This window comes from Anabrus simplex, chromosome 2, assembly GCF_040414725.1.
Source record: "Anabrus simplex isolate iqAnaSimp1 chromosome 2, ASM4041472v1, whole genome shotgun sequence".
NCBI classification, from domain to species: domain Eukaryota; kingdom Metazoa; phylum Arthropoda; class Insecta; order Orthoptera; family Tettigoniidae; genus Anabrus; species Anabrus simplex.
The window spans coordinates 314385999-314407031 of NC_090266.1; the positions used below are offsets into that span (position 1 = coordinate 314385999).

The 21033-nt window shown below is 38.8% G+C and overlaps 1 protein-coding gene across 5 annotated transcripts in view; it reads left to right on the forward strand.

Moving 5' to 3' along the window:
* Positions 1 to 21033, forward strand: part of LOC136864086 (protein zyg-11 homolog B) — a 417362-nt gene that overhangs the window by 257430 nt on the left and 138899 nt on the right. For all 5 annotated transcript variants that reach the window (XM_067140642.2, XM_067140641.2, XM_067140640.2 and 2 more), the window contains 2 exons: positions 11143 to 11319; positions 17056 to 17212. In XM_067140642.2, the coding sequence (XP_066996743.2) occupies positions 11143 to 11319; positions 17056 to 17212 (334 nt within the window). The remainder of the gene's footprint in view (positions 1 to 11142; positions 11320 to 17055; positions 17213 to 21033) is intronic.

The window sequence follows — 21033 nt, forward strand, 5'->3', positions numbered from 1 at the left end:
TTCTTGCCTTTATGAATTCTCGCTATAACAGACTTCTACTGTATTAACACATAGGTACTTGCAATGATTCCCATAAGGAACTTTCACCCCAACAATGCAGTAATTAAAACTGAGAGGAGTTTTCCTATTTGTGAAACTCACAACCTGACATTTAACCCCGTTTATCATCATACCATTGCTTACTGTCCATCTCACAACATTGAGGTCATTTTGTGGTTGCTTACAATCTTGTAACTTATTTATTACTCTATACAGAATAACATGATCCTCAAAAAGCCTTATCTCTGATCCCACTTCTTAACTCTCATTATATATATATATATACATACACCAGGCGATTTGGCCGTGCGGTCAGGGGCACGCGGCTGTGAGCTTGCATCCGGGAGATAATGGGTTCGAATCCTGCTGTCGGCAGCCCGGAAGATGGTTCTTTGTGGTTTCCCATTTCACACCAGGCAAATGCTGGGTCTGTACCTTAATTAAGGCCACGGCCGCTTCCTTCCAACTCCTAGGCCTTTCCTATCCCATCTTCGCCATAAGACCTATCTATGTCGGTGCGACGTAAAGCAACTAGCAAAAAAATATATATATAAGAAAACATAAAGGTCCAGTAATACTGCCGTGTGGAATTCTCCTCTTAATTATTACAGGGTCAGATAAAGCTTCACCTACTCCAATTCTCTGAGTTCTATTTTCTAGAAATATATCCACTCATTCAATTACACTTTTTTCTAGTCCAATTGCACTAATTTTTGCCAGTAGTATCCCATGATCCACCCTATCAAATGCCTTAGACAGGTCAATCGCGATACAGTCCATTTAACCTCCTGAATCAAAGATAACTGCCTCTGCCTGTGGTGACTATTGGAGCAGCCACTTCTCCTCCTTGAGCTTTGTGAATTGCTTCGAGGTGTTGGTGAAGCTGGCAGCAAATCTCCTGTAGTAGGTACGCAGGACAAGAAAACTCGTCAACTCCTGCTTGTTACCCAGTACTACTTCATTCTTTCACTCTGCAGTCTCCTTCCCTCTTCTGTCCCCAGTGCTTGGGTCAGGGATCTAGCTTTTCCTTGTAAACTCATATTCTTTATTCTCAACTCTCAAGTTTCCCTGTTACTGGCTTCCATTCCTTGTGTTCCCATTTCTTTCAGGTCCTTCTTCTTCTCCTTGTGATGTTGGCACACCATACTTTTCCAGGTCCTAAAAAGCCTTACTACCTGGTTGGTGTCCGACTCGTTGGCTGAATGGTCAGCGTACTGGCCTTCGGTTCAGAGGGTCCCGGGTTCGATTCCCGGCCGGGTCGGGGATTTTAACCTTCATTGGTTAATTCCAATGGCCCGGGGGCTGGTTGTTTGTGCTGTCCTCAACATCCCTGCAACTCACACACCACACATAACACAATCGTCCACCACAATAACACGCAGTTACCTACCAATGGCAGATGCCACCCACCCTCATCGGAGGGTCTGCCTTACAAGGGCTGTACTCGGCTAGAAATAGCCACACAAAATTATTATTATTATACCTGGTTGGTCAGTCTTCCTGTGTCCATTCTCTAGATATGTCTGAAGAACATGGCTCTCCTCTTCTGGATGGTATCTGAGATCTTTTCTGTCCTTAGGTACAGTTCTTAGTTTCCTTTCTTTCTGTATGATCCGTCCTCTGTTCTTTGGGGTCCAGTATCTACCCCAGAAGCTCCATTAGTTCCAACTTTTTGACCAATCCAACTAATACATTTTATTCAGTAGCACCTTGATTATCCATCTTAATGGACTGCACATAGCAAATGTTTAATCAAAAATAATCTGATAATCCATATTACCAATTTTGATGGACTTGGTGGTACTTCCATTGACCCTTCACAGTTGAAGAAAGCATATAAATTTTATGTAAAACTATGCCTGAAGTAGCGCAGAGGAGAGATCCTTCCTTTGTGCTTGCCAGTGTCTCACAAAGCACCCCAAGAAGTATTCTTACATCACAGTATAGAAGAAAAAAAAAATAGGCTGTATACATTTGACACTTGTGATCTATTTGTGTGTTGCTATTGGTCAGCTTAGGTCAGCTGTCTTGAAGACAAGTTTTCTGTTGTCTTCGATAGAGCTCACATCATGTGTGCCCACAAGGCTGACACCAATGAGGTAGAAATAAGTAAACCACACAGTTTCAGACTGTCATAGTGTGTGGTCATAACCGTACTTTTAAGTCATATTTTAGCTGGACTTCAGGACCCCAGACTCCCTTTGCTTGCCCTCAGACCAATGGTCTTGTCGATAGCCAGACCTAAGTTCCTAAGTTGGCCACCTTCTGTAGCGCACTGTGACATCATTTGAGCTGCACCATGTTGGATCTCAGCCTTGTGTAGCATGCTGTGACATCCAAGCTGCACCATGTTCGGTCTCCAACCTATCTTCTGCAAAGGATCAGCCAAAGCTTTACTTGCGGCTGTCAGAATGTGAAATATAAATGTACACATTAGCTATCCTTGCTTTGTACTGATGTGAAATAAATTTCATTTTGGATCCGTATTGACAATTATATAATTTGAAAAATTAGTGTATTGGTTCCACCTTGTCAATCCTATACGTTCATTTACAATTGGAATAGAACATTATGGCCTGTAGGTATAAGGCAGGGTACTCTAAATTATTCATTGCAACAAGTGCTCTAAATGATTGCCAACTTGTTCAGATTAGGTTTCGATTTCGGGCAGCATACATATCGACTGTATTTCGCCAGAAGGGCGAACGCGCCGTTTACAAAAGTTTTCAGTATCAAAAAACTGATTTGTACTTATCTCAGTAAAGTAGTATTAATGTTTCATACAAATTTATGAAGCATTATTTATTTTTCATCTTCTGATAAAGATTATTTACCATTGAACCCTTTCATTTGTCACCCAGAATTTTTAAAAAAAATGTGTATTGTTGGCATATTCGCCCTATTGGTGAAGTAGTTTCCATACTTGCCTTACTCGCCCCTACGTTTGCCTTTTTGGTAGCATCTGAGGTCCGGTTTCTTCAACGAATGTTAAGTGTTAACTCTGCTGTTAAGGTGACTTGACACACAATTTAACAAAGTGGTCGTCTCATTAAGAATTGTTAACTCTAACAAATTGTTAATGCTTGTGTCAAATTAACCTGGCAGCAGCCCTGTGTTAAACCTCTTAACAGCTGCCAAAATTCAAAATGGAGGCATAGAGAAGACTTAAGTTTGAAGCTTTACTGCTGTATGAAGACTGTTTATAAACTGAAGAAGGCAAAGGACGACCCATACTAAGAAATAACGACTTTTTAGAGTTGTCAGAAGAATGATTTCTAATTACCAAAGGCATAACGAACAAGGTACTAGACGATATTGAAAATGGGTTAGAGTTTCCAACAGTGAAGACAAATATCATGAGGCAGGATTCGCTTTGGATCACATGGAGGTGATAGAACATTAAAATGCGAACACATTTTACTCAAACTTGTCAGGTCCGGAACCTAATAATTTCCGAAAAATTTATGATTCCCCTGATTCTAATGCAAAGCGTATATACTTGAAGAGTTGCAACCCAAACAAGTGGAGCAGTGGCAGAGTGGTCATCATACTTGTCTCCCAATCGCGACTGCGAGAGTTCGAGTCCCGCCGTAGACATACTTTTTTTATACAAAGTTAATCAATATTTCAGGGAATGTAAAGGCAAAAATGAGAATAAAATGAATAATCAAACTACAGTGGAACTTTATTTTCTATCTCAAATTAATATATATATATATATATATATATATATATATATAGGAAAGAGATCCAGCAGTAACTGTGAGAACGTTTAGGCCTATATTCATTTCAGGTAGAAAATAAAGTGTACTGCAATTTTTATCTTAACATTCCCTGAAATATTAATTTCTTCTTCTTTTCTTTATCTGTTTACCCTCCAGGGTGGGACTTAAGGGCAGTGTCCTGGAGCTTCAGACTCTGGGTCGGGGATACAACTGAGGAGGAAGACCAGTACCTCACCCAGGCGGCCTCACTTGCTATGCTGAACAGGGGCCTTGCGGGGGTGATGGGAAGTTTGGAAGGCATAGACAAGGAAGAGGGAAGGAAGCGGCCGTGGCCTTAAGTTAGGAGGAGAAGTGGGAAACCACGGAAAACCGCTTCCAGGATGGCTGAGGCGGGAATCGAACCCACCTCTGCTCATTTGACCCGAGGCTGAATGGAACCCATTCCAGCTCTCGTAACACTTTTCAAATTTCGTGGCAGAATCGGGAGTCAAACCCGGGCATCCAGGGATGGCAGTTAATCATATTAATTCATTTTGTGCAACAATTATAGCTGCGGCGAGGCTCGAACTCACGTCTACGAGGTTCGGAGACAAGTACGGTGACCACTTGGCCACCACTCCCTACCAAGCTGATGTAACTCCCAAGTATATATGCCTTGCATTGGAATCGGGTATTCATCAATTTTTCAGAAGTTTTTATGTTGCGGACCTGACTTATTTTACTTATTTAAGTAAAATTTGTTCACCTTTTAGTGTTCTACCACCTCCACTTTGTCCGAAGCGGATTCTGTGTAATGACATCTGACCTTATTTCTTTTGAAAACGAAAGCGTATTGAAACCCTCATATAAGAGTTACCATTAAGTGTCTCCCCACAGGTACATTGAAGCTCGGTGAAATCGGTTGACCTCAGGGTCTGGCCTCTGCTTCTTAGATATTATGCTTGAGACACTTGTCAAGTAATTGTAGGCGACTATGTTCACGAGTACAAGAAAAAGTGATTAGAATCCTGCAAAGAATTCTTACTGCCACTGCAGCATTAACAAGGCATTACATTATGTTCACCGCAATAAAAGAATGCCCGAAAATCATTCAAAACTTATCAACTATCACGTTTTCCCGGTGATAAGAATATAAGAATAGGCTATATCGAACGTTGTGATATAACAGTCTGTTCTTGCATTTTTTAAACACATTCGCATAATTTTAAATTAAAACTACATCATTTGTCTCACATTCATCATAATAACGCTTTTGTTGCCTCTTACTTGACATGTCTACGTCTTATCGGTACCCACTAACCATAACCTATTATAATGTCAACCATGTGTCTGTGTGACAAAATACTATTTCAACACACCACTAGGAGCGCTTTATGTAAAGAAACAAAAGACGCTCGCTGCCAAACACGTTCAGAAATCTCACAGAAATCTGTTAATTTGTCTTTAACAATTGTTTTGTAACAAATGTTGGAAATGTGTTTGTGAAACGGGGCACTTTTAAACGAAGTGTTAAATTAATAACAATTGTTAGTTAACATTTGTTTAGTAAAATTTAACATAGAGTTGAAGAAACCAGGCCTGAAAGTTGTATTCAACATCCCATTTGTACTGCTTTAACTAGTTCTGTATTTATTTTTATTTATTTGCACCTATTTCAAGGATACGAATATAACAAATAAAGAAGGAATTATAAATGGGTATGAATTATTGTATCCCAAATCAATAATCAATTTTAATTTATTGCATTACTTAAACAAATGTGTACCGTGCTCTAATGGGCGTGAGATAATTGGAAGGAAAGCAGTGGAACTGATTTAAAGTTCCTGTGGGTATTCATCTTCATCAGTTTCCTCCAACCTGTATTGAACATTTCTAGAATTCGGCAACTGTAGGTATTCCTGATGGTAAGTTGGTGGGATAATGTTCATTGAGCATAGCTTCTCTACGTCCTTGAATTTCTTCATAGCCAGAGGAAGTCGTCTCTCGTAGGCCTGTTGGAACATCTGCTTTTTTCTTATATCTTTGCCTTCTCACTGGCAGCATTTCTGCAATTATCTCACTGTTTTCAGAAAGTGTGTAGGTGATATAAAGCCACTTTTCTCCCTTCACAAACTGGACCAAATAGATTTCTCCTTATTAACCATCATTTCAGTATCAGCAGATTTGTTCTTCCAGTCTTCAAACTCATTATGGTTCAACACGTGACATACGTATGGTCGAGGATTAGTACTGGAATTCCTGATCATTGTTGGTCATTCACTCGGAGCCCAGATTGTTATTTATGGCAAGCTGCTTCAATTGAGGCATGCATTGAATCCACTGGCTTGTACGTGTGGCCTGGAACAAGATATGTCAGTTCGATCAACTAAAATGTTGTGGATTTCTGCAACACTTGGCTGAGGGTGTATATCACCTGCTTATTCTTATTCTGCCCAGGACAAGAATCACAATAGGCCTATAAATTTAAGATAGTTATTTCATTTCTCTCATCAACGTCATGAATGTATTTCTTAAGAATGGTACAGACTTCGTTAGCCCCTCGTTTTCCATCGCATTCTCCCCAGACATATACGAAAAGCCACTTCCAGTGAACTCTGATAAAAACATAAATTATATGCAGCGTACCTCGTACTGTAATTCAGCAACATGCTGTCTTCTATCGGTGTACTGAGTACCTTCTGTAGGTCAAATGAAGTAGTAAGGATACTGGAGTCTTCCGTATGTACCTTCTGATTCTTTAGGAATATCTCTTCTACATGTTGCTTTTTTTTAAGGTGGATATCTAACTCTGATCTTTGTTCCACACTTATGCATTTTTCTGACACATTTTTGTACCTTTCGCAAGTAGAACCTTTGTCTTTCTTTTGACTGTGAAAGCCTATATTAAAGGGGGTATTGAATATCTTCTTGAACAATTGGATACTCACGGGATCAGTTTCTTGCTGCTTGAACTGTCTGTACACATTTGAAATATTTTTCATTTCAGCTGGAAGGTACTTTCGTACTGTACTCTTACTGAAATAATGTGAAGGTACCACTGGCAACCACATAATGAATTCCTTTACCTCTTTTATACTGCATTTTTTTATTTTATTTTTTTGTTATATATATATATGTGGCTTATGGCGACCACGCATATCTGGCTTAGCAACAATTAAATCTGTTGAATTTTCGACAGCATATCTAATAAGTTTCTCGGTTATCGCAAGCGTCTTTAGAAAAAAAACATAAACACACACGTGCACGCTCTCCATTAAGTGGCAAAAGGTACTCTTGGTTTCTTCAGTTCTTCATCTTTTCACAGGTACGAACTTTACATTACTTAAAATAAAGTTTCTTGTATCTAATCCAGATGAAAGGTTCCAGTAGTAATTAAAAATTCTCTCTCTATCCCCTTCTTTAAATTTGTTGCATTCATTACTGCAACTTTTCCCGACACATGGATTACCTAACACGCATTTTTCAACACTTTCTTGCTCCTGTGCGACAGATATTTCAGGTCAAGCAGACTGTTTTTCTTCCGCAATTCTTTCTTTGGGATTGATTTTTTTTTCTTTCTCTTCCCACTATGCCCTACAATTAGAGACTCACGGGTCATGGTTGAGTGTGGTGCTCCATCTGAATCTTGATCATTCGCTTCAGGTAGTTCCAGAGCCATTGTCGGGTGTTCATCATTTGAACCATTGTAAGGTATGAATAAATCTTGTCTTTTATCTTCCAGATGGAGAGAATCATTTTGAGTTTCATCGCTTTTTCTTCCAATACTCAAAATGTCAGCTTCTCAAAAATCGCTCACATGAATCACCGTCGTACCATTATTAGGGCACAACATCTCATTACTTCCCAACATAGGCACCATTTCACACTCAAACACATAGTCGAAATTCGTTATTTCATTAGTCACTACTCATATCATGGTCCACTGAAACACTTTGTAGGACGGAAGTAGCAATTAAAACGTCACTTTGGCTTTTCTGATGTTCAGCTTTCTCGCGCTGGTCAATTGAATCTCTCAGTGCAAGTTCCACCAATCTTCTTCCCACTGGGCGAGTTGGCCGTGTGGTTAGGAGTGCGCAGCTGTGAGCTCGTATCCGGGAAATACTGGGTTCGAACCCACTGTCGGCAACCCTGAAAATGGTTTTTTGTGGTTTACCATTTTCACACCAGGCACCTTAATTATGGCCACGGCCGCTTCCTTCCCATTCCTAGGCCTTTCCTGTCCCATCGTCGTCATAAGACCTATCTGTGTCGGTGCGACGCAAAGCAAATAGCAAAACATCTTCTCCCCCTTAAATAATACATACATACATACATACATACATACATACATACATACATACATTATCATTATAGACTGTTATGCCTTTCAGCGTTCAGTCTGCAAGCCTCTGAGAATTTACTAAACGTCGCCACAATCCTCGATTTGCAACTAGTGTTGTGGCCTCATTTAGTTCTATAACTCTTATCTTTAAATCGTTAGAAACAGAATCTAACCATCGTCGTCTTGGTCTCCCTTTACTTCTCTTACCCTCCATAACAGAGTCCATTATTCTCCTAGGTAACCTATCCTCCTCCATTCGCCTCACATAACCCCACCACCGAAGGCAGTTTATGCGTACAGCTTCATCCATCGAGTTCATTCCTAAATTAGCCTTTATCTCCTCATTCCGAGTACCATCCTGCCATTGTTCCCACCTGTTTGTACCAGCAATCATTCTTGCTACTTTCATGTCTGTTCTAACTTATGAATAAGATATCCTGAGTCCACCCAGCTTTCGCTCCCATAAAGCAAAGTTGGTCTGAAAACAGACCGATGTAAAGATAGTTTCGCCTGGGAGCTGACTTCCTTCTTACAGAATACTGCTGATCGCAACTGCGAGCTCACTGCATTAGCTTTACTACACCTTGATTCAATCTCGCATACTATATTACCATCCTGGGAAAAAACACAACCTAAATACTTGAAATTATCGACCTGTTCTAGCTTTGTATCACCAATCTGACATTCAATTCTGTTCAATTTCTTACCTACTGACATCAATTTAGTCTTCGAGAGGCTAATTTTCATACCATAAGTAATGACATGCTGAAATGTTTCTGAAATAAAGAAATAACCTAAGTGAACACTCATCTTTGATCAGCCACAAAACTGTTTTTATCCTTACACTTTTAATTTCATTATGAGGCATTGGCAACTGGGTATTTAAAATGATTTAGATTTGTATTATAATTATTAAGAAACCTGCACATACTTTAAATTATCATTAAAAGGATTATCACCACGTATAGGTAATGTCGACAACACAAGCCATTCAAGCTTTCTGCTCATCAACAATGCAGATAATGTGTCTGTGTACAAGAAAGCGGACGCATTAAGAATGAAAACAATCATTTTACACTCTTCTTTCAATAGAATTCCGTGGATATTCGCCCTTCAGGTGGTAAGCACTTCTCACGTTTACCTTTCTAGGTGTGAGATTTGCCTTTTTGGTGATAAACATGTATCACATTCGCCCTTATAATTTCTAAAACAAGTTCCTTTCCTGCCATTATTTCCAATACTAGATGTTCGCCCTTGTGACAGTAGGTACATTTCAACCTATCAATATTAGAAATGAAATAAAGTGAAAATCGCAAAAACTGGTCTGTTCGCCCTTGTGGCAAAATACGGTCAATATTATCTCTGAAGAAACAGTACCATGTTTCAGACAGTGCTCTTCCTGTCCATAATTTTTACACTTTGCAGCCACATATGGATATGCTGTCCATTAAAACAATTTCCATTGTGTTCTTTTTCCTATGCTTGTGCGTAAAGGAAAATGAACTGTACTGTAGGAATGTACTGTATGTTTGCATGATGTATGTACACACTTCTACAATATAATTCATTTAAGGTTCATTTTCTTTTGCCACCATGTTATCCTTAACTGACATTTTTGCTAAATTCAGTTTCCTGGTAAGTTCCTTTACACTCTCCTTTTCCCACAACCATTCACAACTCTGTTTCTTTCTAGCCTGCACCTTCTCCTTAATCTCTTTATTTCTCTCTTTATGATATAGTGGGTCTTTAGCATTCCCTGGCACCTTTAAAGATGCATACATACCTGTTTTCACACCCCCTAAACAACCCATCCCATAGGCTGTTTACATTTTTATTTACCATTTTCTACTGATCATAATTTCTGTTTCAAACTCCCCCAATGCTCACTTACCAACCATATGGTATTGCCTAATAGCCCTGCATATAGTCCTTTTTCCTGTGCAATGTTTTCTCATATTATGTTCCTGACATATAGGTAGAATGCAGAGCGATATCAACCATAAAGTCTAAGAGTGTTAAATGGATTGCATATATTCGAGAATTATAAAGTCCTGGTGGGCCATTCTGTGTATATTTATTGATACAAAAACCCTTCATCCTTTTGATTTTTCTATAAATGTAAAAAAGCAATAGATTGCTGCTGTCAATTTAAGTTCAGTATGGATAAGTAAAATTGAATACCAGTATTATGTCAGTTACATTCTATCATTTGTCCAACTTCTTGACTGAATGGACAGCATAGTGGTCTTCGGTTCAGAGGACCCTGGATTTGATTCCCAGCCAGATGATGATTTTAACCACCGTTGGTTAATTCCTCTAACTCAGGGGCAGGAAGGACTAGGCCTAATTCACATTAGTGCCGACCCCAGATAACTGGGAAAAAGGCTAGGAAAAATGATTGACTTTCCATCCAAACCTTGTGTAATTTTTGAAATTACTAGTCACCTCGTTGTGACTTCGATTCCACCTAAAACTGGAACCAAAAGTCAAATAAAACAACTGGCCTATTGCTGCCTTTCTGTAATGCATTAACACACTTCATTTGTGAAATGTTTTTGGAATGTGAAACTGAGGAGCTGTCTAATACGAGAGGCAAAGTCAAAGTAACAGTGAATCGGAGCATAAATTGTGCACCATGTTTCTGCAGGCTCACTAAAACTAAAAGTTAAATAACTGTTTTCAAGTAAGAATATTGTTATTTCAGCCCTTAAGTTTGAGTAGTTTAAATGGGGAACCGCAATTCAGTTTCATTCCTGCTGTCTTTGAAATATAGGGCACTTTTGACAGGAATAGTTTGGTATTTTCTCATTTACGGAAGAAATGTAAGGTGCAGTCTGCATATTGTGTGTCTTTGATTAAAACTTTAGTAGTTTGTTTTGTTTTGCAGTTAACTGATGAGAGGTAGTGGTTTAATTATTTTTGTCCATTAATATTCCGTCTTTCTAGAACAGGTTTGACAAGTTCTGTCCAAGAACATCTTCCAGTGTCGCTGTAATATTCATGGATATAGTGATATTGGGTTTCCTCTCTCTTTACTGGAGTATTTTTATTTTGTAGTTGGTGCTTCCTGGGATGATGTTACATCCTCTGCAGTTTGGGGTACAGATGGCTGCTACAGCATGCCTGTACAACTTGACAAAAGGTGATCTGGCTCACAAAATTCATCCCAAAATTCTAAAACGTGTTGTCGAACTTACTCTTAATGCGATGGAGACGTTCCCAAATCACTACCAGGTATGTATGAATGACTGCATTTCATGTATATGTTAGGATGAAATGTATTGTGTTTTGAGTGGCTAAACTTGAAGTGATTATTCACTGTCTGAAAGAGAAGTCTTAGAGTTTGTTGCTGTTTGTTTTATTATTACAATAATTTTTTGTGTAATCTCCATGTAATTTAATTTGTCTCCTTTCTCTTCATTTCCCATTTCCAGTCTTCTGGGTCGGGTTGTGAATCAAGGATCTCCACAGTTTTCTGTCTCTCGCCCACTCTTTTCCTTCTTCCAATATTTCTTCTACTTTTACTTTGCTCTTTTGTATACTTACTCTTTTTAGTTATTTAAAGGTCTGCCTTGTCAATACAATTCAATTGAATATGGTGCAAACAGTACAAACTGGTGTCTCCATTCACATTCTCTCTCTGATAATTTCATATGATTCGAAAATTTTGAAATATTGCAGACTAGATCTTCTACTTAACCTAAAAAAAAAAGAGGAATGGTAATGAACCTTGCACAAGCAAGATGCTGCTAGTTTAACAGGAGTCAAGAGAAATGTAAATAATCAATAACAAGCTAGGAAGGAATATAAAATAAATATAATGACACATTAGTATGGGTGGAGAGTAACACCGAAGAGAGATGAGGACAAATGCGAAAGTAGAAAAGAACAAGACAAACTCCACATTGTCATACCATGTAGCCAACTTGCTTGGTGACAGCAAAACAGATTAGATGTAGTGTTATAACCGGGTGGCTGGATAGGATCATCTGCAACAGTTTACTTGTATTTAACCTATGATCACAAGTGCCAGTAGACAAATTTCAATTTGCACCTCACCACTGTCCATCTTCGGTGATGTTGGGAACAGTAGGCTGATGAACTAGTGTGTCAGAGAGGAGGGCAGGTTCTGTCTAGGTGCCAATGTTTGTGTATTTAGCATCAATCAGGCAAGCGACACTTCCCTTAGTGTATAGAATAGCAACATGCAGGCCCAATGCCCGCATCATATGCGGAGAATCACAGCCTACAGTGTCTGTTAGCCTCTGTTACTCATACAGGGAATATTAAAAAGTACAGTGTATATCCATAACTTGATATAACATGGTCTGATCTGCATTTTCATCACAAGAAGAGTTGATAAACAATCAATCAACAATGACCATTAATAGCACTACAGTGATGAAATTCCTTAGAGGAATAATGGAAGACAGGAAGGGATAATACATACATACATACATACATACATACATACATACATACATACATACATACATACATACATACATACATACATTATCATTATAGACTGTTATGCCTTTCTGCGTTCAGTCTGCAAGCCTCTGTGAATTTACTAAACATCGCCACAATCCTCGATTTGCAACTAGTGTTGTGGCCTCATTTAGTTCTGTACCTCTTATCTTTAAATCGTTAGAAACCGAGTCTAACCATCGTCGTCTTGGTCTACCTCTACTTCTCTTACCCTCCATAGCAGAGTCCATTTTTCTCCTAGGTAACCTATCCTCCTCCATTCGCCTCACATGACCCCACCACCGAAGCCGGTTTATGCGTACAGCTTCATCCATAGAGTTCATTCCTAAATTAGCCTTTATCTCCTCATTCCGAGTACCCTCCTGCCATTGTTCCCACCTGTTTGTACCAGCAATCATTCTTGCTACTTTCATGTCTGTTACTTCTAACTTATGAATAAGATATCCTGAGTCCACCCAGCTTTCGCTCCCGTAAAGCAGAGTTGGTCTGAAAACAGACCGATGTAAAGATAGTTTCGTCTGAGAGCTCACTTCCTTCTTACAGAATACTGTTGATCGCAGCTGCGAGCTCACAGCATTAGCTTTACGACACCTTGATTCAATCTCACTTACTATATTACCATCCTGGGAAAACACACAACCTAAACACTTGAAATTATCGACCTGTTCTAGCTTTGTATCACCAATCTGACATTCAGTTCTGTTGAATTTCTTACCTACTGACATCAATTTAGTCTTCGAGAGGTTAATTTTCATACCATACTCATTGCACCTATTTTCAAGTTCCACGATATTAGACTGTAGGCTTTCGGCACAATCTGCCATTAAGACCAAGTCGTCAGCATAGGCCAGGCTGCTTACTACATTTCCACCTAACTGAATCCCTCCCTGCCATTTTATACCTTTCAGCAGATGATCCATGTAAACTATAAACAGCAAAGGTGAAAGATTACAGCCTTGTCTAACTCCTGTAAGTACCCTGAACCAAGAACTCATTCTAGCATCAATTCTCACTGAAGCCCAATTGTCAACATAAATGCCTTTGATTGCTTTTAATAATCTGCCTTTAATTCCATAGTCCCCCAGTATGGTGAACATCTTTTCCCTTGGTACCCAGTCATATGCTTTCTCTAGATCTACGAAACATAAACACAACTGCCTATTCCTCTCGTAGCATTTTTCAATTACCTGGTGCATACTGAAAATCTGATCCTGACAGCCTCTCTGTGGTCTGAAACCACACTGGTTTTCATCCAGCTTCCTCTCAACGACTGATTGTACCCTCCCTTCCAAGATGCCAGTGAATACTTTGCCTGGTATACTAATCAGCGAGATACCTCAATAGTTGTTGCAATCCTTCCTGTTCCCTTGCTTATAGATAGGTGCAATTACTGCTTTTGCCCAATCTGAAGGTACCTTATCAACACTCCATGCTAATTTTACTACTCTATGAAGCCATTTCATCCCTGCCTTCCCACTATACTTCACCATTTCAGGTCTAATTTCATCTATTCCTGCTGCCTTATTACAATGGAGTTTATTTACCATCCTTTCCACTTCCTCAAGCAAAATTTCACCAACATCATTTTCCTCCTCCCCATGAGCTTGGCTGTTCACAACACCACCAAGATGATTTCCTTTTACATTGAGAAGATGTTCAAAATATTCCCTCCACCTCTCCAGTGATTCCCTGGGATCTATTATGAGTTTACCTGAATTACTCAAAACACTGTTCATTTCCTTTTTCCCTCCCTTCCTAAGATTCTTTCTTACAGTCCAGAAAGGTTTCCCTGCTGCTTGACCTAGCCTTTCCAGGTTGTTACCAAAATCTTCCCACGACTTCTTTTTGGATTCAACAACTATTTGTTTTGCTCTGTTTCTTTCATCTACATACAACTCCCTGTCTGCATCGGCCCTTGTTTGGAGCCATTTCTGATAAGCCTTCTTTTTACATTTACAAGCTGCTCTCGCTTCATCATTCCACCAAGATGTTCGCCTTTTCCCATCTTTACACACAGTTGTTCCTAGGCATTCCCTTGCTGTTTCTACTACAGCATCCCTGTATGCCACCCATTCACTTTCTATATCCTGAACCTGCTTACTGTCTACTGTTCGAAACTTCTCACTGATCATATCCATGTACTTCCGTCTAATTTCCTCGTCCTGGAGATTTTCTACCCTTATTCGTTTGCAGACAGCTTTCACTTTCTCTACCTTAGGTCTAGAGATACTTAGTTCACTACAGATCAGATAGTGGTCTGCATCATCGAAAAATCCCCGGAAAACTCGTACATTCCTAACAGATTTCCTGAATTCGAAGTCTATTAAGATATAGTCTATTATGGATCTGGTACCCCTAGCCTCCCATGTGTAGCGGTGAATAGCCTTATGCTTGATGAATGTATTCGAAACAGCTAAACCCATACTAGCACAGAAGTCCAGCAAACGCTTCCCATTCCCATTAGCTTCCATATCTTCCCCACATTTACAAATCGCCCTTTCGTATCCTTCAGTTCTATTCCCAACTCTCGTATTGAAATCGCCCATTAGCACTATTCTGTCCTTGCTGTTGACCCTGACCACGATGTCACTCAATGCTTCATAAAACTTGTCAACTTCATCCTCATCTGCACCCTCACATGGTGAATACACGGACACAATTCTAGTCCTAATTCCTCCAACTGACAAATCTACCCACATCATTCGCTCATTTACGTGCCTAACAGAAACTATGTTCCGTGCAATGGTATTCCTGATAAAGAGCCCTACCCCAGACTCTGCCCTTCCGTTTCTAAAACCCGTCAAGTACACTTTATAATCTCCTATCACTTCCTCGTTATCTCCCCTTACCCGAATATCACTTACTCCTAGCACATCCAGATGCATCCTCTTTGCTGACTCAGCCAGTTCTACTTTCTTTCTTCCTTCCATAAGCCCCATTAATATTGATAGCTCCCCATCGAATTCCATTTCGTTCGCCAAGTTGTTTCCAAGGAGTCCCTCGCCTGTCAAATGGGAGTGGGACTCCGTTACTCCCATAGGTCCGAGGCTTGCTAAAGGAAGGGATAAAATCAGATAAAATCAGAGAGAGAATTGGATTCCATAAACTGCAAGACAAGGTTGACCAATAAGGTGAAATGGTAAGGACACATTAGGAGAATGGAAAAAGATAAGAGTTCCAAAGAGAGTATGTATGGAGAAAATTATAGGAGAAAGACAACAGGGAAGGCCCAGAAAGAGCTGGACAGATATGGTGAAAGATAGTATAGAGAAGTATCTATAACCTTGACTGCAATGGCCACCAATGGTCTGTATTGACTTAAATCACTGTCATTAATTATTTTAAGGACTGCCGTGTCAGTACAATACAATTGAATTTCTGCCTTCCATAGCTACTTCTACTTTGTAGCATGTTATAATGTCAGTGGTCATCAGTTTAGTTTCCTTATGCTATTAATCAGAAAAGCACTTGGGATATACCTCATATCCTACCTATAGCTAGTAACCCTTATCATGGATGAACAACATTACATAGTGTCATACAACCTTGAATATCATTCCTTAGATACAGAGGTCATTTCATAAATTATGGCAATCATGTTATGTCTTCTGAACAGTTGGGAACACAATAATTTCAGTATATTTGTTTGAAAACCTGTGTCACACTACTGAATGCCACAGACAGATGGTGTTTGCATGCATTGGGGGAATATTTATCAGTTCTACAGGCCATGCTCTAAGAAGGATGTAAGTAAAACTGAATAGCAGTCATACATGAAAACTGCAGCGCTTCATGGCAGAAATTCACATCAATATTGTGCAGAGCTAAGAGATGTGTCAGGTTTTGCCATATCAGATTTGTTGAGGCCTTCAAACGTAGATGGGTAGCAACTGTTGAAATGTTACAGAATGGATGTCCCATATCTGTCACTGTTATCAACAAGTGCTTTACAGAAGACGGGCATTGAACAGTGAAAGAATCCCCCCTCCCCCACACACACAAGAGTTTTTTCTGTGTTGAAAGTGTTTCGAATTGAACAACAGGCTGTGCAGATACGCAAGATTTGTTTTCATTTTGTCTATAATGAAACAGTCTTTCAGTTGTATTTGCTCTTAGCTCCTGTACCTGGACCCAATTTGATGGTAGAATATAGGAGCAAATTCCAGTGGCCTTTGAGCACGTAAAGCAGAGTTAAATTGCTGCTTTATAGAAAAAGTTACACAGTTGTCATGACAACTGAAATGACCTGTGTGTGTAACAGGGGTAAACAACATATGTGCTGTCTGTTTAATTAAATGAGTTTGACTTCTTGTGAATGAAATTTTTGGATGCTTGTGAGGAACCTGCCAAGAAACAAAAGTTTGGAAGAGAAATTGAGAATGTTTCATAAATGAATGCATCAAGTGATAATTATTTGTTCATATTAACATTGCTTGTTTTTTTTATTAGAGTAACATTTATCTCTTTCTTGTCCCCCAGCTTCAGAAAAACACTCTTCTAACGTTGTGTAGTGACCGTATCTTACAAGATGTGGCATTTGATAAGTATCGTTGTGCAAGACTTGTAATGAACTGCTTGTGTGCCTTTGAGGATGCGTCCATGAACAGGATGAGTGTTGCAATCTGCAGCATACTGGGTAAGAAGTAACTGCTTTTAACTCACCATAGTTTTTGCACCCAGTCCTTTTAAAACTGATTCTTTGTGTCTTGTCTGTGGACCAGAGTGACTGAAGTTGCTTGCTTTGATGGCATTTTTCTCCACTTCACTGATTGCTTTAGTTATTTTCCTTCTTATTTGCAGAAACTTTTCATGAACATGCATGCATGCATGCATGCATACATACTTGTATTTATGAAGTATATCCCATATGGAAATTAGGAAATACCCCGTTCCAATCTTATCTCCTATAACTCCTTTTACTGTCAGTGTACTTCAGATGCTTTATATTAAGTCTTTAGAGCAAGGGTCTTCAATTATTTTTATGTGGGCTCCAGAAGAACCAAAATATGTACCTACTGTGTGAAATTTTCTTAGTTTCTTTTTCATTTAAGACAAATTTGTGTATTGACTAAGGTGGACCAATGGTATAATTTCCTTTTAAATTTGGATTGCAGGAAGTTTCAGCAATGGTTAAGCTGTCTCTGAAGTGTACATTAGTTATTCTTGATCTGAAATTAGTTTTTACAAAATTCATATTGGATAATTTCACACACATATGTTGGCCCAAATATTGTTGGTACATATTCAGAAAACTTGCGTAGGTTGGGGTATGAAGAATCTCTATGAAGAGAAGGCCAAAGCGACACATTAGTTTTCTCTGCTCTTTCTTCCGTCATTTGCAGTTGAAGGATTTCTATCTGTAATTCTGCTTTAGTACATAATTCTTCTCGAGAATCGATGGCAAAAGGTGTTTCCACGGGCTGAAGAATGTCCCCCAATTAGTTGAAATTCATAATTCACCAAACTGCATTTTGCAGCAAGTTCTTCCCTGAGTTCTCTAATGTTAAGTTGTCTCACTTTGTTAATTTTTTTATGCGAGAGGTCAGTGACACACAGACTTTTCAGAACCTACCTTGAGGAATTTGGTGCCATGCATACAAATCCTTCCCTTCACAACACTGTGGCAAAACACAACATTACTAGTTTTATCTCATAATTATGATGCACCAGACTCCTCATAACTCCCACCGTCCTACGAGCATAATATGTTGCCACCGATAACAGGTTTTCCCAATTCATATCCTCTCCAGACAAAATGGCGTATAGTGGCCCATATATGTCTCCCATACAACTGCGTTCAGTAGCCTTGAAGCCATGCAGTTCTTCCGCAAATCAAACACCATTAAAAATATGAATATAGACACACAATTGAGCGAAGTAATTTCTTATTTCCTGCTTGAGTTCAGTAACAAACAAAAATAGTCTACCCATGTGTACGTTTGTGGCTGCAGACAGCGGTAGTATTTTCATGGCTTGAATCACTTTTGCATCACGTGAAAGTAAGGTGCTGACTGTTTCAACAAGACACTTGTTTGCACTTTGAGGTGTCAAATGATTATTTCTTTTTTTTACCTAAATCTAGGATACTTTTAAAGACATCTGTCTTGCCTTCTCTTATTTTGTGGTAACTTTTCTCATGCTTTGTTAACTAAACCCTAATGAAACTTTCAACTGATAAAGCTTACAGTATCTTGCATCACTGTCAAGTGTTGGTTGTAACTGGAATCTTTGCTGTTGAAATGCTGCTTTCAATTCCTACTCTTAATCAAAGCAAGTGTCTGATTGCATATTAAATATGTCCATTTTGCATCTGTACATTCAGGAACAAAGAAGAATTAAGGTGCCTGGTATCAAACATGGACTAAAGCCATTTTGTTAATTTTTCAGTAGAGCCATATTTTTGTTTCTCTATGTTAACCTATCGATACAAGTATGAACATTTTTGTGTGTCATATTGCAGCCCTATGAACAAGAAAACCATGGTCAACACTTATGAATTTCATTCTAAGGCATTTTAAAACACGTTTAAATATGACAATGTCCATTTTTGAAACTAAGATTGGCTTTTGTCCATTTTTGATACAAACATCCATGTAATTTTCCACTTTTGAACTGAACTATCTCAATATTTGGAATCAAAGTTGCAGGATGACATGAAAGTAAACTTCTGTTTTAAAAGAAATATAATGAAAATATGGTTGAAAATAAGGTCATACTTTATTAACAATTTTAACATTCATTTCAGTTCTTGATTCACTGTATTTCTTCAAAACAATCACATTCGTAATGATTAACAGCGTGTTCATTTTCACTACAACTGTTCTTGTTATTGACTTCGACATGCCACTTAAGAGAGGCATTTAATTTCCTCTCTTTTCCAAAGCACTTACATTGTAATTTATCAACATCTTGAAGTTTCTGTGGGTTTGCATTCACGCCAATATCAATTCCTGTGTCCCAATAGTAGCCTACATCACTTTTAACTACAAAATTACCTCTTTTCGTGCAACTGAGTACAGTTTCTTTACACTGTGAAATCTTGAAATGAAGTTGACTAGCAAATTTCACATAAATCTGTGCTTGTTCTTTCCAATTCAGTGGTTCCCGGGTTCGTCCAATCGCTTTCACTGTGCCAAAACTTTTGAACACCTCGTGATATTCATCTGGACTATGGTTGTCATCTTCTTCAGGTCTTTCTCAATGAGTCCAAAAATCCTATCTGAGGGCAAATATGAGTGTCCAATAATTGGAAATACCAGTTCTAATTTCTTTGCCTCATTCTCCAGCCACGTATAAAGCTCATTAAAAATTATCCATATTTGTCATCATTTTCATTTCCCCTTGTCCACCTCCAGCTAGGTCGAGGTGTTGATGGTACTTCTCCACAGTTTTCTCTCCTTCCACCACTCCTCTTCAATAATTGTATATTACCAGGCACATTCTGGGGCTGTAGCTTAATTAACCCTTACCCCTCGTCTGTCGGGTGATATTATGATATTCTTGTTCCGGTTGCATGTCGGGTGAGACCCGACATGACCTTGTATCGCCCACCGCTCGTCTGCTGTTTCCTAGCCGACAAAATACACAATGCTAAACTGTACTGCCGTTTTTCGGTTCAGGGTGGAACTTTGTAGAATCCAGATACTATTTGACAGTCAGTCAAAAATCTATTATTTAGATGGCAGTGTAGCCATCAGCTATGCACTCACGCACGTGAAAGCTCGAGCAGTAGTAAACAATCATGGTCGCCATGTGTTCTTCTAGTCATATATAGTTTACTGTTAAGTGTTGTATATGTTAGGTAACACACAAAACCACAGTATTTTCGCACCTGTACTCCTTCCTTGTACCCTAATGAATATATCTAATAGCATTTAACGATGCCTAAAAGTGAACTGGCGATGTTCGGCTCGTATACCGTAACTCAACATGTTTCTGATGCAATTATAAATAAACAGATCCCGATTTCAAGAAATCTCCATTTACAGCAGTTTCAGCCTACAAACTACCATGAGGTATGAAACCAGAGACTGAATTAGAATTTTTCAATTGCTTTTTATCGATAATTTGTTCAATGAAATTATTAACGAAACCAATCGGTATGCAATTACTAATGCAAAATAATTTGTCTTAAATTGCACATATTGCTTTTATTTGCTCCAATATAGTTTTCTGTAAACGTGTATAGCCTAAATGCATCATTTAAAAGCAAGTGCTATCTCCAAAATCGTGAAAGATGAATACAGGTCATATAAGATACAAATTCACATTTAAAATACGAGTAGTAGAGGCAACACAGAGAACTTTAATTCGAGGGGTAAGGGTTAAGGCCATGGTCGCTTCTTTCCCATTCCTAGCCCTTTCCTATTCCATCGTCACCATAAAACCTATCTGTGTTGGTGCAACGTTAAGCAAATTATATTTTAAAAACTTTTTCTTTAAGCATTCCGGTCCAGT